Source organism: Macaca fascicularis, chromosome X (genome assembly GCF_037993035.2).
Source record: "Macaca fascicularis isolate 582-1 chromosome X, T2T-MFA8v1.1".
Lineage (NCBI taxonomy): Eukaryota > Metazoa > Chordata > Mammalia > Primates > Cercopithecidae > Macaca > Macaca fascicularis.
The window spans coordinates 136,089,671-136,111,244 of NC_088395.1; the positions used below are offsets into that span (position 1 = coordinate 136,089,671).

At 41.9% G+C, this 21,574-nt stretch overlaps 1 protein-coding gene across 2 annotated transcripts in view; it reads right to left on the bottom strand.

The window, feature by feature from the left end:
- Positions 1-21,574, bottom strand: part of ZDHHC9 (zDHHC palmitoyltransferase 9) — a 40,520-nt gene that overhangs the window by 12,424 nt on the left and 6,522 nt on the right. For both annotated transcript variants that reach the window (XM_005594543.5, XM_074029172.1), the window contains 2 exons: positions 12,912-13,072; positions 7,626-7,784 (listed from right to left, as the gene is read on the bottom strand). In XM_005594543.5, the coding sequence (XP_005594600.1) occupies positions 7,626-7,784; positions 12,912-13,072 (320 nt within the window). The remainder of the gene's footprint in view (positions 1-7,625; positions 7,785-12,911; positions 13,073-21,574) is intronic.

Sequence of the window (21,574 nt, forward strand, 5' to 3'; positions counted from 1 at the left end):
ATGTGAAAAGTTCTTAGAAATCAATAGGAAAATACAAATACTTCGTCAAGAAAATAATAGTCAAAAGTTACTTGAAATTTGCTAAGAGAGTAATCTTAAGTGTCCACACCACACACGCACATACACACACAATGGCAACTGTGTGGTGATGAATATGTTCATTTGATTGTGGTAAGCATTACAGGCAGATACCAAAATCCACCCATACTCAAGTCACTCAGCAGCCCTGCAGAACCCACAGATAAGAAAAGTTGCCCCTCGTGTACACAGGTTTTGCATCTTGTGAATACTGTACATTTGAACCTTGAACAACTCAGGTTTGAACTGTGTGCGTCCACTTGTACGTGGATTTGTTTCAATAAATACAGTTGGTCCTCCGTATCAACAGGTTCTGCATCCACAACTAAAACCAGATCAAAAATACAGTATTCACAAAATATGAAACCCCCAGATACGGATACAGGGGGCTGACTTTTCATATCCATGGGTTCCACAGGGCCCCTGCAGGACTTGAGAATGCATGGGGTTTGGTATTCAAGGGCAATCCCTGAAACCAATACCCCAAGGATACTTAGGGACGACTGTATTTTGGATCCGCGTTTGGTTGCAGATGAGGAACCCACTGATACTGTATTTATTGAAAAAAAAAAAACCTCATTATTAAGTGGGCCCATGCAGTTCAAAACTGCATTGTTCAAGGGTCAACTGTACATAAAACAAAAACAAAAAACAAACAAAAAGGAAATAGGGCAAAAACTAATAAATACCATAAAACCTATATTTAACATTTTTCCTATTCACCAATAATTCAGTGTAATACTAGTAAAACAGTAACATATTTTATGCCTATCAAAATAAGAACATAAATAATAAAATTCAGTGCTAGTGAGAATAAGGTAAAATGGACACTCTAACATACTGCTTGTGGGAGCATAAAATGAAAGAACCTTTCCAGAAAGCAATTTGGCAGTACTTATCAAGAGCCTTCATAAAGCTTGTACCCCTTTGGCAGAATAAATCCATTTTCAGTAATTTCTCTTAAGTAAATATAAATGCACACAGAAATTTTAAGTTCAAATTTTTATTTTTATTTACTTATTTTTGAGACAGAGTTTCACTCTTGTCATCCAGGCTGGGAGTGCAATGGTGTGATCTCGGCTCACTGCAACCTCCACCTCCCAGGTTCAAGCCTCATTAGCCTCCCGAGTAGCTGGGATTACAGGTGCCCGCCACCATGCCCTGCTAATTTTTGTATTTTTAGTAGAGACGGGGTTTCGCCATGTTAGCCAGGCTGATCTCAAACTCCTGACCTCAGGTGATCTGCCCGCCTCAGCCTCCCAAAGTGCTGGGATTACAGGCGTGAGCCACCGCACCCAGCTGAAGTTCAAATTTTGTATTGTTTGGGAGGCCCAGGCAGGGGAATCACGAGGTCAAGAGTTTGAAACCAGCCTGGCCAACATGGTGAAACCCCATCTCTACCAAAAAATGCAAAAATTCGCAAGTCGTGGTGGTGCACGCCTGTAATCCCAGCTAATCAGGAGGCTGAGGTGGGGGAATCGCTTGAGCTCGGGAGGCAGAGGTTGCAGTGAGCTGAAATCACGCCACTGCACTCCAGCCTGGATGGCAGAGTGAGACCTTGTTTAAAAAAAAAAAAAATCTATTATGGTAAAATATACATAACATACAATTTGCCATTTTAACCATTTTAAGTGTACAATTCAGTGGTATTAATTACATTCATAATGTTGTGGAACCATCACTATTATCTATTTCCAAAACCCTTTCATTACTCCAAACAGAAACTCTGCACCCATTAAGCAGTAACTCTCCATTTCCCCCTTCCCCTATCCCCTAGCAATCTCTAACATTCTGTCTCTATGAATGTGCCTATTCTAGATATCTCATATAAGCGGAACCATACAGTATTTGTCCTTTTGTCTGTTTTTTTTTCCACGTAGCATGTTTTCAAGGTTCATCCACATTGTATCAGTACTGTATTCCTTTTTATGACCGGATAATATTTCATTGTATGTATATACCACATTTTGTTTAGCCATTCATCTGTTGTTAGACACTTGGGTTGGTTCCACCTTTTGGCTACTGTGAATAATGATGCTATGAACACTGGCATACAAGTAGGTTTTGAGTCCTTGTTGTCAATTCTTTTGGCAATTGTTATGGAATGAACTGTTCCCCCATTCCCCAGTTCCATATGTTGAAGCCCTAACCCCCAATGTGGCTGCACTTGGAGGCAGAACCTTCAAGGAGGTAACTAAAGTTAAATGTGGTCATCCAGGTGGGGCCCTAACCCAATGGGACTGGGGTCCTTGTAAGGAGAGGATGAGACACCAGTAGTGTGTGAGCACAGAGAAAAGGTCACATGAGGACACAGCAAGAAGGCAGCCATCTGCAAGCCAGGGGGAGAGGCCTCACCAGAAACCATCCCTTCTCGCACCTCTATCTTCGACTTCCAGCCTCCAGAATTGTGAGAGAATAATTCCCATTGTTTGAGCCAGCCAGTCTGACGTATTTTGTTATGGTAACCCAAGCAGACTAATATAGGTATACACCCAGGAGTGGAATTGCTGGGTCATGTGGTAATTCTATGTTTAACTTTTTGAGGAACCACCAACTTTTCCACAGCAGCTGCATGATTTTACATTCTCACCAGAAATGTATGAAGGTTCCAATTGTTCCATATCCTTATGTTTAATAATTACGATTGCAGTGTTATAACAATGAATAAAGTAGAAGAATGAATAATGTCTAATGACAGAAGACTGCCTAAATAAACTTGAATAGAACCATATGATGGATTATGCAGTCATTAAAATAATATATTAAAGAAACATTTATTAAAGATGCAGAAAAATAGGATAGAATGTTAAATGACAAAAGCAGGATTAAAAACTATCATGTTACAGTCCAATTTTGCAGAAACACTAGAAGGAAATATAGCAAAATGGAGAGTGAATTTAGGATTAAGTTTTATTTATACTTTCTGTACTTCCCATATTTTCCACAATGAACATGTGTTATTTTGATGAATAAAAGGTTACAAAAGAATAAAATACACCAATTTGGGCCAGTGCGGTGGCTCACACCTGTAATCCCAGCACTTTGGGAGGCCAAGGAGGGCAGATCACAAGGTCAGGAGATCGAGACCATCCTGGCTAACACAGTGAAACTCCATCTCTACTAAAAATACAAAAAATTAGCCAGGCGTGGTGGTGGGCGCCTGTAGTCCCAGCTACTTGGGAGGCTGCGGCAGGAGAATGGCGTGAACCCAGGAGACAGAGCTTGCAGTGAGCTGAGATTGCACCACTGCACTCCAGACTGGGAGAGAGAGCGAGACTCCATCACAAAAAAAAAAGAAAAAAGAAAAAAAGAAAAGAAAAGAAAAAAAAAAGAATAAAATACATCAATTTGAAAGAAAAGTGAGCTGTGTACTGGTCAAAAAATAAGGCTGTAAAAATGGTCTATCTCCTGCTGAGGAGGCTACATCTTTTCAGGAAAGGGAAGAAAGGTATAGAGAAGAATGGTTATACAGATACATATTTTTTACAGTATTTTAAATCACATCTTTTCTGATAATACAAGTAATACATGCTCATTATAGAAAACTTGAAAAAAAAATAAAAAGAAACATGAAGAAATCACAGCAGTGGAGGACAGCATATGAAAAAATGAAAGAAACAAAATCACTCATAATCCCACAACCTATAGATAATAAATTATAAAAATTGTGGCATATTTCCTGTATTTCCTTGCATATTTCTTTATACCTCATTATATATTTTTTTAAATAGGTAACTGACTTCACACGATAAATGTAGCCTCTCTCCTGTTTTGTGTCATTTAGCTTTCTGGTATGAACTCTTTCCATTAGTCTAATGTATGAATGTCCATTTACTTATTTATTTATTTATTTATTTATTTACTTATTTAGGGACAGAGTCTAGCTCTGTCACCCAGGCTGGAGTGCAGTGCCACGATCTCGGTTCACTGTAGCCTCCACCTCATGGGTTTTTGATTCTCATGCCTCAGCCGGGATCTCAGCTGGGATTACAGGCACATGTCAACATGTCCAGCTAATTTTTTATGTTTTAGTAGAGACGAGGTTTCACCATGTTGGTCAGGCTGGTCTCAAACTTCTGGCCTCAAGTGATTTTCCCACCTCGGCCTCCAAAAGTGCTGGGATTACAGGAGTGAGCCACCACGTCCAGCTCTATAATTTATTTGGCTACTCGTCTGTTGGTACACAATTAGGTTCTTTTCAACTTTTAATTGTCATAATAATCCTGAGTTAAACATTTCTACCCCTAAATATCTTCCCACATCTCTGATTTCATGGGACAGACTCCCTAGAAAGGGAACCACTGGCATCAAAAAGTATAGATGTTTTTAAGGTTTTTGATTACTCTTATTAGGTTGCCTTCCAAAAAGTTTGTTCCAATTTACACTTACTAGTGGAAGAACAAATATCAGGTTTTCCTTGCTAATTTTCTAGATTTAAAAACAGCATATTGGGCTGGGAGTATTGGCTCACACCTATAATAACAACACTTTGGGAGACTGCGGCGGGTGGACTGCTTGAGCTCAGGAGTTTGAGACCAGCCTGGGCAACATGGGGAAAACCCATCTCTACAAAAAATGCAAAAAAAAAAAAAAAAAAAAAATAGCCAGGCATGGTGGTGCATGCCTGTAGTCTCAGCAACTTGGGAGGCTGAGGTGGGAGGATCACCTGAGCCCAGGAAGTTGAGTCTGCAGTGAGGTGTGATTGTGCTACTGCCCTCCAGCCTGGAAAAAAGAATGATAGCCTATCTCCAAAAAAAAAGCATCCTGAAATCATTTCTTTGACTATTAGTCATGATAACTAGCCAATTATATTTTTATGAACTGCCTATATTTCTCCCGGAACATTAGTGCTTTTAAAAAAATTGATTTGTATGAGTTCCTTATAGTTAAGAATATTAATAAGGAAAGGAAATACTACCTCACATCAGTTCTTCTTTTTTTTATTAATTTTAAGTTCTGGGGTACATGTGCAGGATGTGCAGGTTTGTTACATAGGTAAATGTGTGCCATGGTGGTTTGCGGCACATATCAAGCCATCACCTAGGTACTAAGTCCAGCATGCATTAGCTATTTTTCCTAATGCTCTCCCTCCCCTCCCCATCCCCCAGCAGGCCCCGGTGTTTGTTGTTCCCCTCCCTGTGTCCATGTGTTCTCATTGTTCTCAAAAGAAGACATTCATGCAGCCAACAAATATATGAAAAAATGCTCAACATCATTGATCATTAGAGAAATGTGAATCAAAACCACACTGAGATACCATCTCATGCCAGTCAGAACGGCGATTATTAAAAAGTCAAAAAACAACAGATGCTGGCGAGGTTTCGGAGAAATAGGAACCCTATTGTTGTTGGGAATGTAAATTAGTTCAACCATTGTGGAAGATGTGGCAACTCCTCAAAGATCTAGAACCAGAAATACCATTTGACCCAGCAATCTCATTACTGGGTATAGACCTTCCTTAAATATCAAGTTTCCTGCTTCATTTAAAATGGATTTCGAGGGCCGGGCACGGTGGCTCATGCCTGTAATCTCAGCACTTTGGGAGGCCTAGGTGGGAAGATCACAAGGTCAGGAGTTTGAGACCAGCCTGACCAACATGATGAACTTCCATCTCTACTAAAAATACAAAAATTAGCCAGGCGTGGTGGTGCACGCTTGTAATACCAGCTACTTAGGAGGCTGAGGCAGGAGAATCACTTGAACCCGGGAGGTGGAGGTTGCAGTGAGTGGAGACCACACCACTGCACTCCAGCCTGGGCGACAGAGTGACACTCCATCTCAAAAATAAAAAAAAATAAAATGGGCTTCAACAATAGATGCTGACGAGGCTGTGGAGAAATAGGAACACTTTTACACTGTTGGTAGGAGTGTAAATTAGTTCAACCATTGTAGAAGACAGTGTGGCGATTCCTTGAGGATCTAGTACCAGAAATACCATTTGACCCAGCAATCCCATCACTGGGTATATACCCAAAGCATTATAAATCATTCTACCATAAAGACACATGCACACATGTGTTTATTGCAGCACTATTTACAATAGCAAAGACTTGGAACCAACCCAAATGCCCATCAATGATAGACTGGATAAAGAAAATGGGGCACATATACACCATGGAATACTATGCAGCCATAAAAAAGAATGAGATCATGTCCTTTGTAGGGACATGGATGAAGCTGGAAGCCATCATTCTCAGCAAACTAACACAGGAACAGAAAACCAAACACTGCATGTTCTCACTCATAAGTGGGAGCTGAACAATGAGAACACATGGCCATAGAGAGGGGAACAACACATACTGGGGCCTGTCGGTGGGGTGGGGTGAGGAGGGAGGACATTAGGACAAATACCTAATGCATTTGGGGCTTAAAACCTAGATGACAGGTTGATAGGTGCAGCAAACCACCATGGCACATGTATACCTATGTAACAAACCTGCACATTCTGCACATGTATCCTGGAACTTAAAGTAAAATTTTAAAAATAATAATAATAAAATGGGTTTTGATTTATAAAAATCTTATCTACATATAGTAGTTTTTTAGTATACATGCTGCCAAAGAGAGCACCATATAGCTTTTTACCACATAAAGCAAGATATATCTCCCAACCTTTGCCTAAAGAAATGACTAGTAAGAGGAAAGCAACGCCCTCAGAATGCCACATGGTATACAGAAAAAACATTATCCAATGATGGGAACTCAAGAAAAAGTAATTCTAAAAAGAACGTTAGAAGTATGCCTGATGATATAAGCAATTTCACATATAGGTCTATCAACAGGAATCTTTATGGCCCGTTTCTCATCTTGGCCAGGGTTTAGCACACAGTAGGCAGTGATTACAACGAAGCCACATATATGTGGATGGAAGCACAGACCACTGTATTATGCACACTTATACCCGACCCTCTTGCAGCAGCAGCAGAGAGAAGAAATAAGCAGTCTGGAATCAGACCTGCTCTAGCTTCATCTTATGCTAATTATATGAACTTACATACTGGTGCTTCACCTATTTCCTCATCCGTAAAATGGGGATAATACCAATCTCATGGGGCTGTTACAAGTCTTAAATGAGAGAAAGGTAAATCACCTAGCACAGTGCCCAACATGTAGTAGAAACTCAATAAATGCTACTAGCAACTTTCCTCTTCTTGGGTTGTGTCTTAGGCCTTCCTTCCTCAATACTGCCCTCCAGTGGACTAGGAGTCTCCTCCCACTATATAAGGTGGGTCCCACGTGAAAATCCAGTACAGGAAAATCTAAATTTCAAAAATAGGTAAAGTTTATTTTTCTCATTTACTAAAGGGGTTTTTGTAAAGTTTAGGCTAGAGTATATTTAAATTGTGATTCGATCTACATAAGTACAGCTGATTTGCAGTTTTTCAGGAGCTTGTTGCCTATCTAAATTTCCTATCTAAATCTAGCTCATTTTCCATCTAAATCTATCTTCCCTCCCCCACTGATTTCTCCCAAGAATTGGTGACCACCCTGACTTTCTTGTTCAACTCAGACTTTTCCCTAGGCAATGTCCCTGTAGTTTTACTCACCCACACAGTTGTCACAGATGCTGCAATGGGAGGCCCGGGGAGGCCGGAAGATCTTGCATGTATAACAGTATTTCAGTTTCACAATCTGGTTGTTTATCTGGAAATTCTTGATACGAGGGGGTGGTCGCTGGCCCTGGGGCACCGCACCATTGGTAGCTTCTGTAAATCAATAAAGACAGCTAATATCACAGCTAGCCATTATTTCAGCCCAAAAGTCTCACCACCTCTCCAAACCCAATGGGGGCATTCAAAGGTTCCCTAAGCCTACTGTCTTCTCTAGGCAATCATTTATAGACTAGACACTCAACATCACAGAATATGCCCATAAAACTCCACTAAGTGTATGCAGTTCTGTGGTATACATATGAAAAAGTGTTTCTTCGAGACTTTTTTTCTGATTACAAACAAAAACATTCATAAAAAAAAATTGCTAAAAATACATTAAATGAAAACATCCAATTTCACTAATAATCAGAGAAATAAAAATTAAAGCACAAAGATACCATTTCTACCTATCATATTAAAAAGCAATACAAAGAACAAAAATACCCCATGTTAACAAGGGTGGGGAAAGGTCATTCTCATATCTTATCAGTGAGCAATATGGCAGCTGCTACTAAACTTTTTTTTTCTTTTAAGATGGAGTCTCGCTCTGTCGCCCAGGCTGGAGTGCAGTGGTGTGGTCTCAGTCTTGGCTCACTGCAACCTCCGCCTCTTGGGTTCAAGTGATTCTCCTGCCTCAGCCTCCTGAGTAGCTGGGATCACAGGGGCCCACCACCATGCCTGGCTGATTTTTGTATTTTTAGTAGAGATGGGGTTGTATCACGTTGGTCAAGCTGGTCTCAAACTCCAGACCTCAAGTGATCCACCTGCCTCAGCCTCCCAAAGTGCTGGGATTACAGGCGTGAGCCACCATGCCCAGCCAGCTACCAAAGTTTTAAACATGTGTATTCATGTACTGACCGAGTCTACTTCTAGAAACTTATCAAAATTATAATGAGATATACGAAAGATGTTTGTATAAGAATATCTGTCACAGAGTTCCTTTTAATAGTGAAAGACTAAAAATAACTTCAATGTCACAATAGGAGGTTGGTTAAGTAAATTATGTTATGTGTATAGAATGGAATATTATGCAGCCATTAAAAATGATATAGATGAAAGAATGGTAAAAACAGGAAAATACAATATATGGCAAAATGAAAATAAATGTTAAAAAGCAATATGCAGAAAACAATACTATCTTGCAAACATAAAATATATGCATGTGAAAAGAAACGACTCGTAATACAAAAACAGTTATTGAAATAAAAGTAACACTTGCTTATTGTAAACATTTAGAAAAAAACAGAACAGGGCCAGGCGCGGTGGCTCACGCCTGTAATCCCAGCACTTTGGGAGGCTGAGGCAGGCGGATCACCTGAGATCAGGAGTTCGACACCAGCCTGGCCAACATGGCAAAACCCCGTGTCTACTAAAAATACAAAAATTAGCCAGGCATGGTGGCACACGTCTGTAATCCCAGCTACTCTGGAGGCTGAGGCAGGAGAATTGCCTGAACCTGGGAGGCAGCCTGGGTGACAGAGCGAGCAAGACTCCATCTCAAAATTTTTTTTTTTTTGGAAAAAACAGAAAGTATAAATAAGAAAACATAAATGTCACTGACAGTCTCTCAGCTCAGAGATATTTATATTTTTTGGTGTATTTCCTTCTAATCTTCTATTAACAGGTAAGCATTCATAATTTTTTAAAAAAATTGAGATAATATAAATGCAGTTTTGTACCGTGAAGTATTTACTTAATATTATATGCTATGAACATTTTCTCACTGTTAATTTTTTTCTAAAACATAACTACTGGTAATATTCCATCATATATGTGTCCTGTGATTTATTTAAATATTCCATATTGTTGGGATTTTTACTATTTAGCTGACGTTACATGTAAAAATTTAAAATATTACAGATAAAAGCTTAAATCCCCTTCAATCACCACCTCAATCCTAGTCCCCTCCTCCCTTCCAAGAACATATTCATGTGTTAAAATTAATTTCTAAAACAGAAAGAATAAAGAAAAGAATGTTGAAGTCTAAGCAGTAATACATGAAGTTGCCGGCATTAAAATAGCTACTCATATTTAAAAGAAAAGAAAAAACGATGCACTAAGAATCCTTCTACAGTAATTTGTAAAAATCTTTATCTCCTTTAGTTAAACCCTCAGAGAAGTAGAACTACTGGGTCAAAGGGTATGACCCTTTAAAGTACATATTACTTATTACCAAACTGCTTCCCAGACAGACCGTATGAATTTGCATGCCTGCCCATCCACAGCATATGAGAGTGCCTGTCTCACTGCACCCTCGCCATGCAGTATAATTCTAAAAACAGAATATTTTTCAATTCACTTTGATTTTAAAAATATCTGCCATATGGAACATTTTTCCTTTTTTTGTGGAGTGGGGTAGATGCTGTGAAATCAAACAATAACAGTGTGTCACAAGTCTTAAAAGGATGAGGACAGCTATTCATTAGAGGATAAGTACCAGCATGCCACCTTAATATTCTATGCATATGCTTTCCATGAGGGCACCTGGGAGACAGGGTTCATAGTTCACCTTCCCCGGGAGGCCGTATCAGGCAAGGGCATCACATGACTTCCTCTCTCCCCATCCCCCACCCACAGCATACCCAGTACAGGACTAAATACAAGATGACAAAAACTTCCTAACATAAACACACATATGAACTGAAAAATGTACTCTTCTACCGAGAGAAACATGCTAAATGCAGAGGCCGCGATGTGACAGCTTGAGTCTGAGCCCCAGGCCCAGTGATCGGGCAGAAAAGAGATAACTTTGTTAACAATCTGCTGTGAGAGGCAAGAGACAAGTCAAGGTACTGCCTTGACCCTCAGTTTCTCCATATGTGAATGGGAAGGGAACTGGAAAAGAATAACCCAGATGGAGAAAAAACAGCACTCAACTCTTCCTCACCATCTTGCTCCTAATTACTCCTAGTTCTCTCGGGTCTCCCCAGAACTCCAGCTGTGCCAACACACGTCACCTCTGCTCTCTTCCCATTATCCCCACCCTCACCCCACCCCCAAATAGTTATAGCTCACATGTGCACAAACCCATTTCTCCTTAGCTCAACTAAAACAGGCTGGAATTTTTCAAAATGAAATCCGTTAAGAAGCCTAAGGGAAAACACAGCTAAAATAAACAAAAGAAATACATGGGCCAGGCACGGTGGCTCACACCTATAATCCCAGAACTTTGGGAGGCCAAGGCCAGAGGATAACTTGAGGTCGGGAGTTCGAGACTAGCTTGGCCAATATGGTGAAACACTGTCTCTACTAAAAATACAAAAATTAGCTGGGAGTGGTGGTGGGCGCCCGTAATCTCAGCTACTCTGGAGACTGAGGCACGAGAATCACTTGAACCTGAGAGGTGGAGGTCGCAGTGAGCTGAGATCACGCCACTGCACTCCAGCGTGGTGGACAGAGTGAAACTGTGAAAAAAAAAGAAGGAAGGAAAAAAAGGAAGGAAGGAAGGAAGGAAGGAAGGAAGGAAGGAAGGAAGGAAGGAAGGAAGGAAGGAAGGAAGGAAGGAAGGAAGGAAGGAAGGAAGGAAGGAGAGAGAAAAAGAAAAAAGAAATACATGGAAGCCTTCAAAGCACCCTCAAAGAACACAGATTGGTGCTCTACTGGCACAGCTTCTTAGTCTTACAAGTCCTGGGTCCCTTTTTCTTACTCTGTCTAGCTTGGATGCCAACTCAAGCTACCTGGGTACCAAACCTGAGAACCATTTAGGTAGGCACTGGTGGGCTCCCACTCCCTCCTAGTACTTGCATCATAGTCTTCTTCTCACTGTGAGATCCCAGGATATCTCCTCCTCTGGCCCTGGGATAGTTCTGCTTCAATTCATGAAGCCACCCTGGCTCCTAGATAATGTAGCACTTCATCTCTGTACCAAAGATCCTTATCCTGAGCTGCGGTCTGCACTCTATTGACCCTGCAATTGCTTCTTTTACCCCTCCTAGAATTCTCAGTGGTTCCTGGCGCCACAGCTGCCCCCTTTCACATTGCATGTTCCCCTAAAGCAGGGTTTTTTGTTTGTTTGTTTTTTGAGACGGAGTCTCGCTCTGTTGCCCAGGCTGGAGTGCAGTGGCACAATCTAGACTCACTGCAACCTCCACCTCCCAGATTCAAATGATTCTCATGCCTCAGCCTCCTGAGTAGCTGGGATTACAGGCACACACCACCATCCCCGGCTAATTTTTGTATTTTTAGTAGAGACAGGGTTTCACCATGTTGGCCAGGCTGGTCTTGAACTCCTGACCTCAAGTGATCCACCCACCTCAGCCTCCCCAAGTGCTGGGATTATAGGTGTGAGCCACAGCGCCCGGCCTAAAGCAGGAATTCTTGGTTGGGGGCGGGGATAAATGTATGTGCTTCAGAAGATCTATGAATCCCTGAAATTACATCCAAAACTATGTACATGTACATGCATATAAGAGCATTTTTATGGGGAGAAGGTTTACAGCTTTCATCAAAACACCAAAAGTGCCTCTTGAGCCACTTGCTCAAGCCCCCTCTCACTCTGTGGAGTGTACTTTTGTTTCAATAAATTTGTGCTAACCGGGTGTAGTGGCTCACACCTGTAATCCCAGTACTTTGGGAGACCAAGGCGGGCAGATCACAAGGTCAGGAGATCGAGACCATCCTGGTCAATGTGGTGAAACCCCATCTCTACTAAAAATACAAAAATTAGCTGGGTGTGGTGGCACGTGCCTGTAATCCCAGCTACTCGGGAGGCTGAGGCAGGAGAATCACTTGAACCTTGGAGTCAGAGCTTGCAGTGAGCCAAGATCATGCCACTGCACTTCAGCCTGGTAACAAAGCCAGACTCTGTCTCTAAATAAATAAATAAATAAATAAATAAAATGATAATAAATCTGTGCTTTCATTGCTTCAGAAAAAATGTGTTGGTGACCACCTCCCCCAGATAAGTAATAAAACCATCCTCTTGGGAACAATATAGCAGGACCTTGGTAACAAATCCTTCCGCAAATGTGACCCAATGCAGTGAAGGACAAAGTCTATTACTTTAGACTGTTGCTACACCTGCCTTACTAAATTCACAGAGTAGTCATGATCTCAGATTCAGGATCTCAGAGAGAAAAGGCTAGAAGTGATTATTATCTGCAACTACTATTATGATTCCATTCTTTTACTGATTAGGGCCACCCACTACACAGCAGCTTGCCAGCTGGTTGGGAGACTCACCTATCTCCATTTCTATGAAAGCTGCTTCATCTGGTAGCGCCCGAGGAATCACTCCAGGGTCACTGAAGCTGGTCCTCAATAGTGTAGCCATGGAGAAAAGGAAGAGCATGGCAGCAAACACAGGGATGGCTGGAGACAGCTGAACAGCCAGGTAGCGGCACCTGAAGAAAGCAGGTAATTCAACATTTAATGATACCTACCCTATATTGATCTCCAATTGTTACCAGTATGTCAATCTGGCCCCCACAACAGAATCAGCAGTACCTCAAGGGCAGGGACCATGTTTTTTCTCTTGATTTACCCAAAACTCCTGACATATGGCTCTACCCATAGTAAGAGCTCAACAAATAATTGACTGCTGCCACCTATAACATGCAGAAGACAGTCTTGAGGACACTCTCTTACCCCCAAGTCCAGTCTATCCTATCAGCCCACCGGGAGCTACATTTCCTCTACCTCAGGAAAGTTCACACCTGCTAAGAATAGGGAAGCAACTGAGCCTGGATTTCTAAGCAACACAGGTTGATCTCACTCTGGGAATGTCCAGGGCTTTTCATATCCACTGATCTGGCATTCAGGCTGAGCTTGATGAGGAGGGAGAAAAGATGAGAACCAACCAGAAAGCAGGTTCACAGTGTCAGAGAGTATCTCCGCATGCTTCAAGACCAATGAAAACCTTCAGGGCTGTTGACTGACTCTGCAACATCCATTCCTCTGGTCTCCTCAATTAGCTCAGCTAATAAGTGACTAATGACCATCAGCAAGAAAATAAGAAAATCGTTTCTCCTTAGTACCCCTCCCCAACATCATGTTCACTCCCCCCTTTCCTCATAATGCACCTGGCAAGCTATTTCTCCTTCTCTCTGAATATCCCAACTCTACTCATCTTTCAGGTGCCAGAGACATCAATATCATCATTGTCATCATTGCAACTATAATTTATTGACGGCTCTCCATAAGCCAGGCACTGTACTAAGCTCTTCATCTACATTATCCCATCCAGTTCTCACACTAAATCTATGAAATAGATTCTACTATACCCATCTGATACATGAAGAATCTGGGACTTAGAGAATTCTTACTTCCTCCAAAAGGCTTATGCTAAGCTGCAATAATCTCTCTCTTCTCTACTCCCTGTGGTCCTCACTTCCAGAGCCTTGCATTATTTCCTAGCTATTTCTCAGTATGTTGATGGCATCTCCCTCAACCGGACTTCCTAAGAGCAAGGACCTAGTTTTATTGGACTGGGAATGCTCGGGTTTGAATTATGGCTCTACCAGCTCCTAGCTGGGTGACTTAGTTAACTTCAGTCTCCTTATCCATAAAATGAGGATAATAGCAGTGCTTGATGAGGTCACTGTGTGGATCAAATGCACTAGTATAAAGTGCTTAGAACTGCACTTGACACACAGTAAATACTAAACACTAAGTAAAATGTTAGCTATTAACATTATCACCATGATTCCGTATCTCCCAGAGCTCTAATATAAGTAAGGGAACAAAGAAGCTATCAATAAATACTTGTTGATCTGAACTGAATTTCAAACAAAATAAATAGGAATATGTGAGGAGAGTTATCGCTGACCTATTTTTATCCTCCTCCTCCTGAGGCACATTTCTCCTTGAAAACAGAGTTTTCACTTGGAGGCAGACTATAAGTGGAGGAGCAAGGAGCAGAGGGAGAGCAGAGAAAGTAAGCTAAGAAAAACGCTTACCTCATCAGCATGAGAAGTAAGCAAGCTGCTGGCCATTCAAAGCAAACGTTTAACCCCGGTTATATATTCTCTGCAGCTTCGGAACAACCCCCATGAGGTCCTCCCCTAGCTCCCTGCCACACACACAACTGCATGGGGGGACACAAGCCAAGTTTTATATTAGGCTAAGCAGTTTTCGATGAAGGTGAACGTATGTACTGAACCTGGAGGATGATTTTAGTGACTTTTTTGTTTGCTTGCTTGCTTATTTTTAACAAAATCCTTCATCTTAGGTTGCTCTTTAATGATTTACTTCCTTCTCCTAAAAGCCAAGGGTTGGGGGGAAAATTGGAGAATTGAAGGATCTGGCAGCTGAGTTCAGGGTAATTAAGGTTCTTACATATCACTAGCTTGTGGATTACCTTATTTTCCACTACTCCTTTTCACTGGTACAGATTAACCAAAAAGGGAATTCAGAAGCGAAAATCACCTCCACTTATCAGGAACCCAAAGGATGCAGGAGAAGAATGAGGCTTCATTTCATGAACAAGCAAAGTGAAATCACCACACTAACAGCAAATAGGAATCTTCCTGGCCACTGCCCATCACTAAGATCATTCTTGAAAACAAAGAAGTAATGTCTCCAGGACTCAAACTGCCCTGGATGTATCATCTCCAATCAAAAGCCTTAAAAAATCAGATCTATCTGATTGGCCACCAAAGAGAGTTTAATTTTTTTATTAAAGGGAAAACATACAGAGTGAGTAGAACAGCAGCAAAAAATTCTAAATTAATGCTGCCCCGCTGCACAGAAGGACCCAAGCTTAACTAAGTCCAGTTCCAACACCTGCTTGTAGGCCAGACAAAGGACAACTTAGACTTGAACTACGCTACGCCATCAAGGATAAAGGTCTCTGTAATCTCCACACAGAGCATCTTCTGCACCTGCTAAAACAATCCACTCTGTATGTCAACAAGTACACAACAGGCCTATTGTATTGTTCTCCTCCAGAGATGAGGCTATTGGCAGCCAGTCATCTCTAGTGAGTGGGTGTGGCTGTGAAGCCAGATGTGGGACCAGCAGGCCTTTCTACTCTGAGTAAGGGGAAACTTCGAGCGCCAGCCACTACGACTATTGTGAACTGCAACCCATAGTGTTTGTCTTCAAAAGTTATGATAAAAAACCCACCAATACCCCTGGTGGGGGTATTTGGGAAGGGAGGATTGGGAAGATGTTTGTCAAAGGACATAAAATTTCAGTAAGGAAGAATAAGTTGAGATCTATTGCCCAGCATGAGGACTATGGTTAATAACGCTATATTGTATACCAGAAAATTGCTAGGAGAGTAGATTTTAAGCATTCCCAACATTAAAAAAATAAGTATGTAAGGTAATACATATGTTAATTAGCTTGATTTAACTATTCCAAATGTATACATGTATCGAAACATCATATTGTATACCAGATATATATATATATATATCCTTGTGTGTGTGTATATATATATCTTTATATATGTATATTTGTGTGTGTGTGTATATATATATCTTTATATATATATATATATATATATATATATATATATATTCAACTTTTGTCAATTTAAAAATACTTCAAAAATATCACCCTAGGCTAATCCCATAATTGCTATAAGCTGGAAGTCTGTCTCTGACAAAAATAAGCTATGTGAAAGTTTGGTGGTAATTCCCAATACAGACCTCCAAAGTCAGGAGTATCCTCAAACATCACTAACTTGTCTAAGATAAAGACTAGATCAGTCAAGCACGGTGGCTCACACCTGTAATCCCAGCACTTTGGGAGGCCAAGGTAGGTGGATCATCTGAGGTCAGGAGTTCAAGACCATCCTGGCCAACACGGCAAAACCCCATCTCCACTAAAAATACAAAAATAAGGCCAGGCACGTTGGCTCACACCTATAATCCCAGCACTTTGGGAGTCCAAGGTAGGCAGATCACAAGGTTAGGAGATCAAGACCATCCTGGCTAACACGGTGAAACCCCGTCTCTACTAAAAATACAAAAAATTAGCCGGGCGTGGTGTTGGGCACCTGTAGTCCCAGCTACTTGAGAGGCTGAGGCAGGAGAACAGCGTGAACCCAGGAGGTGGAGCTTGCAGTGAGTGGAGATTGTGCCACTGCACTCCAGCCTGGGCGACAGTGCAAGACTCCGTCTCAAAACTAAATAAATAAATAAATACTACTAAGAAATACAAAAAACTAGCCGGGCGAGGTGGCGGGCGCCTGTAGTCCCAGCTACTTGGGAGGCTGAGGCCGGAGAATGGCGTGAACCCGGGAGGCGGAGCTTGCAGTGAGCTGAGATCCGGCCACTGCACTCCAGCCTGGGCTACAGAGTGAGACTCCGTCTCAAAAAAAAAAAAAAAAAAAAAAAAAAAAAAAAAAAAACTAAATAAATAAATAAATAAATAAATAAGCCGGGCATGGTGGCATGCGTCTGTAATCCCAGCTTACTCGGGAAGCTGAGCCAGGAGAATCGCTTGAACCCATGAGGCAGAGGTTGCAGTGAGCTGAGACTGCACCACTGCACTCCAGCCTGGTGACAGAGCAAGACTCCATCTCAAAAAAAAAAAAAAAAAGACTAGATCAGATCTGTCATCCACAAATATAAACTGTTTTTGAAACTCCCTATATCACTCCTCGGAATAATAATATCCATATACTTCTTAAAACAGAACTCTCCTGTATTCAAAGTACCAAGAGGCCTTTCTCCTTCCTGGGGATTAGAGTTCCTTTTCTCCCTTATGAATTTTATAAATGCAACCATGTCCCAACTAAGTCTTCATTTCTGCCACCTGAAGAGACATCATCATTTTAAGCCATCCTCTACTGACTTCTTGACTGTCCTCAGGCTACCATAGCTGGACTAGACAACTGGAATCCCACATGTCCCCTCAGGCGGCACGGTGGTACTGACCAGCAGTAACCATCAGTGCCAGGCTGGGCTCATGTGTCATGTCCCATCCCCCATCCCTAGCATGCTAGTTCACTGGAGGGATGATGGTAATGACACAGACTTCAATTCACATGAAAACACTCAGAAGAGATTCATGAGTAGAATGGGTAAGAATCTAGACAGAGAGTTATGCCTTACAGATTGGCAGCTTGGATTGGTGTTCTGTACAATACACTGCTTCTAAGTCTCCCTAATAGCTTTCTTGCTATGTTTTTTGGTTTGTTTGTTCTTTTATCAATGTAATCAGTCAGCCAACAAGTATTCGTTGGTTTAACAACTGAAGAACAAGGGAAATAGGAGTTAATTTTGTTGAGGAAAACATAACTGACATATGAATCAAGTGTTAGAACGGTGACTCAGCCTCTATGGGCTGTAAGTGGTCAGGGAAGAGCTCTGTGGGGGAGCTGCTGGCTGCTTGAAACTGCTCCAGTAGCAGCTGGTAAATATGGCTTTAAGGAGGAAGGCCCAAGGATCAGAGCCCCACGATACTCTTTGGTCACACATGAGAGAAATAAGCCTTTGCTATAATACCTCCCTGATATAGACGGCCATCTGTCCTCTTACTACCTACCTGCTACTGACTGAATGTCTATATCCCTGCAAAATTCATATGTTGAAATCTTAACATCCAATGTGATGGATTATGGAGGTGGGGCCTTTGGGGGGTGATTAGGTCACCTAAGGCTCCACCCTCATGAATGGGATTAGCATCCTTATAAAAGAAATCCTGGCAAGCTCCCTTGCCCCTTTGGCCATGTGAACACACAGAGAGAAGACAGCCATCTATGAACCAGAAAGCAGGCCTTCATCAGTCACCAAACCTGTAGGCATCTTGATCTTGTACTTGCCAGCCTCCAGAACTGTGAGACACAAATTTCTGTTGTTTATAAGCCACCCAGTCGATGGTATTTTCTTACAGCAACCAGAACAAACTAAGACACTACCTCTAGAACACAATAAACATGTAGAACCACCCATAAGACTGTTCCAAGATTTTTCTGATGACCCTCAGAGTCTGCTGAGAGGGGAAGTTTCCCTTAACACTAAAAACATAATTTACAATCAGCCTCCAGATTTACTTCTATGTGAAGGTCAGAGAAAAATGTACAACCCTCTTTTGCTCCAGTAGCAATAAAGAAAATTAAACAAACAGGGACATTTTCAATTCTGAAGTGAGAAGCCATCCTCTCATCAAAATCTCTATCCAGGCAAACCTGCTCAGTGGTTTTCAAATTTCAATTATAATAGCAAAGTTCAAATTTCAATTACAATATACCCCTGCTCGAGAACTTAGAACCATTCATTGCTGCCTATTACATTATGTCCCAAACTCCACAGGTCAGTATTCCAAGGCTCTCCATTAACTGGCCTTATCTAATCATCATCATAAGGCCCCTGTCTTCCCCACTCCATTCCAGAAACATCCCACTAATTAATTACCCTGAATTAGCTAGCTTCTTGCTACTGCAAATAGCCTAAGGTACCTCCTTTGTTCTTAGCACAATACCAGCTCCAGCATCTCTGAGGAGAAAGATTTAGGAGTCTCTTCTTTCCCTCAATAACATCTGAACTGATGTCAACATGTTGGGAAACATCCCTGTTCTCTGGGCTTGCTTTTCCCAAAACAGAGGATCACTATATTTAATTAAGACTCATCCTCAAAAGATGGGAGAGGCATTCAGTGGGGACTGACAGTGTGAAACTCATTACCACAAAAGGTAATAGAGGCTGAAAATGTAGAGAAATTCTGAATGACAGAACCATAAAGAATTATTAAAGGAGCCCGGTGTGGTGGCTCACATCTTTAATCTCAGCACTTTGGGAGGCTAAGCCTGTTGGAGCACTTGAGCTCAGGAGTTCAAGACCAGCCTGGGCAAGATGGCGAGATCCTGTCTCTACAAAAAATACAAAAATTAGTCAGGTATAGTGGCTCATGCCTGTAGTCCCAGATACTTGGGAGGCTGAGGTGGGAGGACTGTTTGAGCCCAGGACGCAGAGGATGCAGTGAGCCAAGATCAAACCACTGCACTCCAGCCTGGGCAAGAGAGGGAGACCCTATCTCAAAAAAAAAAAAAAAAAAGAAAGAAAGAAAGAAAAAAATGAATTATTAAAAGAAAGCAAACTGCCACCAGGTGCGGTGGCTCATGCCTGTAATCCCAGCACTTTGGGAGGCCGAGGCGGGTGGATCACCTGAGGTCGGGAGTTCGAGACCAGCCTGGCCAACATGGAGAAACCCTGTCTCTACTAAAAAGTACAAAATTAGCAGGGCGTGGTGGCGCATGCCTGTAATCCCAGCTACTCGGGAGACTGAGGCAGGAGAATCGCTTGAACCCAGGAGGTGGAGGTTTCAGTGAACTGAGATCACGCCATTGCACTCCAGCATGGGCAACAAGAGTGAAACTCCGTCTCAAAGGAAAAAGAAAAAAAGAAAAAAGAAAGCAAACTGTTCAGGAGACACAACCCAAGGAACTCTTGGGAAAAACTCTTTCTCAAGGAACATACTTTATCAGGAAGTTAAGTTTAGCTAAGTGCTGTAACAGATTGATATCAAAGAGGCAACTATGCCTTTCTAAAACTCATTTGGTTAGCCAAGTCACAGACAGAATCCAAAGCTAGATAAAGCCAAGACTGACCTCCATAGAGTCATTCTCCAGAGAATGTACTCTTGGTGAGCACAATATAGTCACTTTTTCCTCTTCCCAATCTCACATAAGGATGCTCTTCAGGAACCTGGACCTTGTCACTGTGGGCACTAACATTCTGGCATGTCAAAGTTTGGCTTTGGTCTACATAGTCTTGTGTCTCCTCAAACCTAGTAAGTTCATATTATCAGGTCTGCTTTTTCTATTTCACCTGTCTTCCAGACACGCCTCCCCTTTCTTTTTCTTTTTTTTTTTTTTTTTTTTAGATGGAGTTTTACTCTTGTTTTGTTGCCCAAGCTGGAGTGCAATAGTGCAATCTTGGCTCACTGCAACCTCCACCTCCCAGGTTCAAGTGATTCTCCTGCTTCAGCCTCCCAAGCAGCTGGGAATACAGGTGTGCACCACCACGCCCAGCTAATTTTTTGTATTTTTAGTAGAGACAGGGTTTCACCAGGAGTTGGCCCAGCTGGTCTTGAACTCCTGACCTCAAGTGATCCACCTGCCTCAGCATCCCAAAGTGCTGGGATTACAGGCATGAGCCACTGCACCCGGCCCACGCTGCCCCTTTCATCAGGATAACTCACTAAGTAACAATGTATGGAGCACAAATTGCTCGATTCTTCTCCAAGTCATCCTCATCTCGGCAGCAGGGACCAGGAGTGGCCACAGCAGTGATGATCCCTCATTAACTCACAAAGCTCCTGATAGGCTTCCCTGTTCCTGCAAGGCTACCAGAAATGCCATGCTGCAACACCATCAATTCTCTGCAAAGATGCCTTCACTTTCTAGGAGCATAAGCTTGGGAGACCCCAAGAGCCTAGATGCCATTGGGTAACACACACACTAGCTCGCAAGAATCCTGAATATGCTGGTCTAGTATTTGGTACTATGTACACTTTACTAAAGCATGTGGGTTTGAATGTCTTCAGGATTCCATAGCCAAAGGATAACAATGAAAGGTCGAAATTAGAAGAAAAAGCCCTGAGACAGTATAGAGACATTGGCTGGCCAACTCATCTTGATGAAGGAACCTCACTTCTGTGGGCCTGGTTTCCTCACCCACACAAGAACGGAGATAGTCTCAAAAGTCCTTTCCAGCTCTACCATCCTATGATTCTGCGGGTCAAGATTGTTAAATTTTAAGTACATCCAGAATGTTTTAATTCAGCAACACTTATTGGCCATCTACTCTATGTAAGGCATGGTAGAGAGCACTGTGGGGGCTACACAGCCATTGAACATAGTCTCTGTCCTTGAAAGAGACTAGCTGTAGGGGACAACAACAGTGAGAAGTGTAATCACCATAGAGCTCCAAACTATAAGAAATGTCATGTGA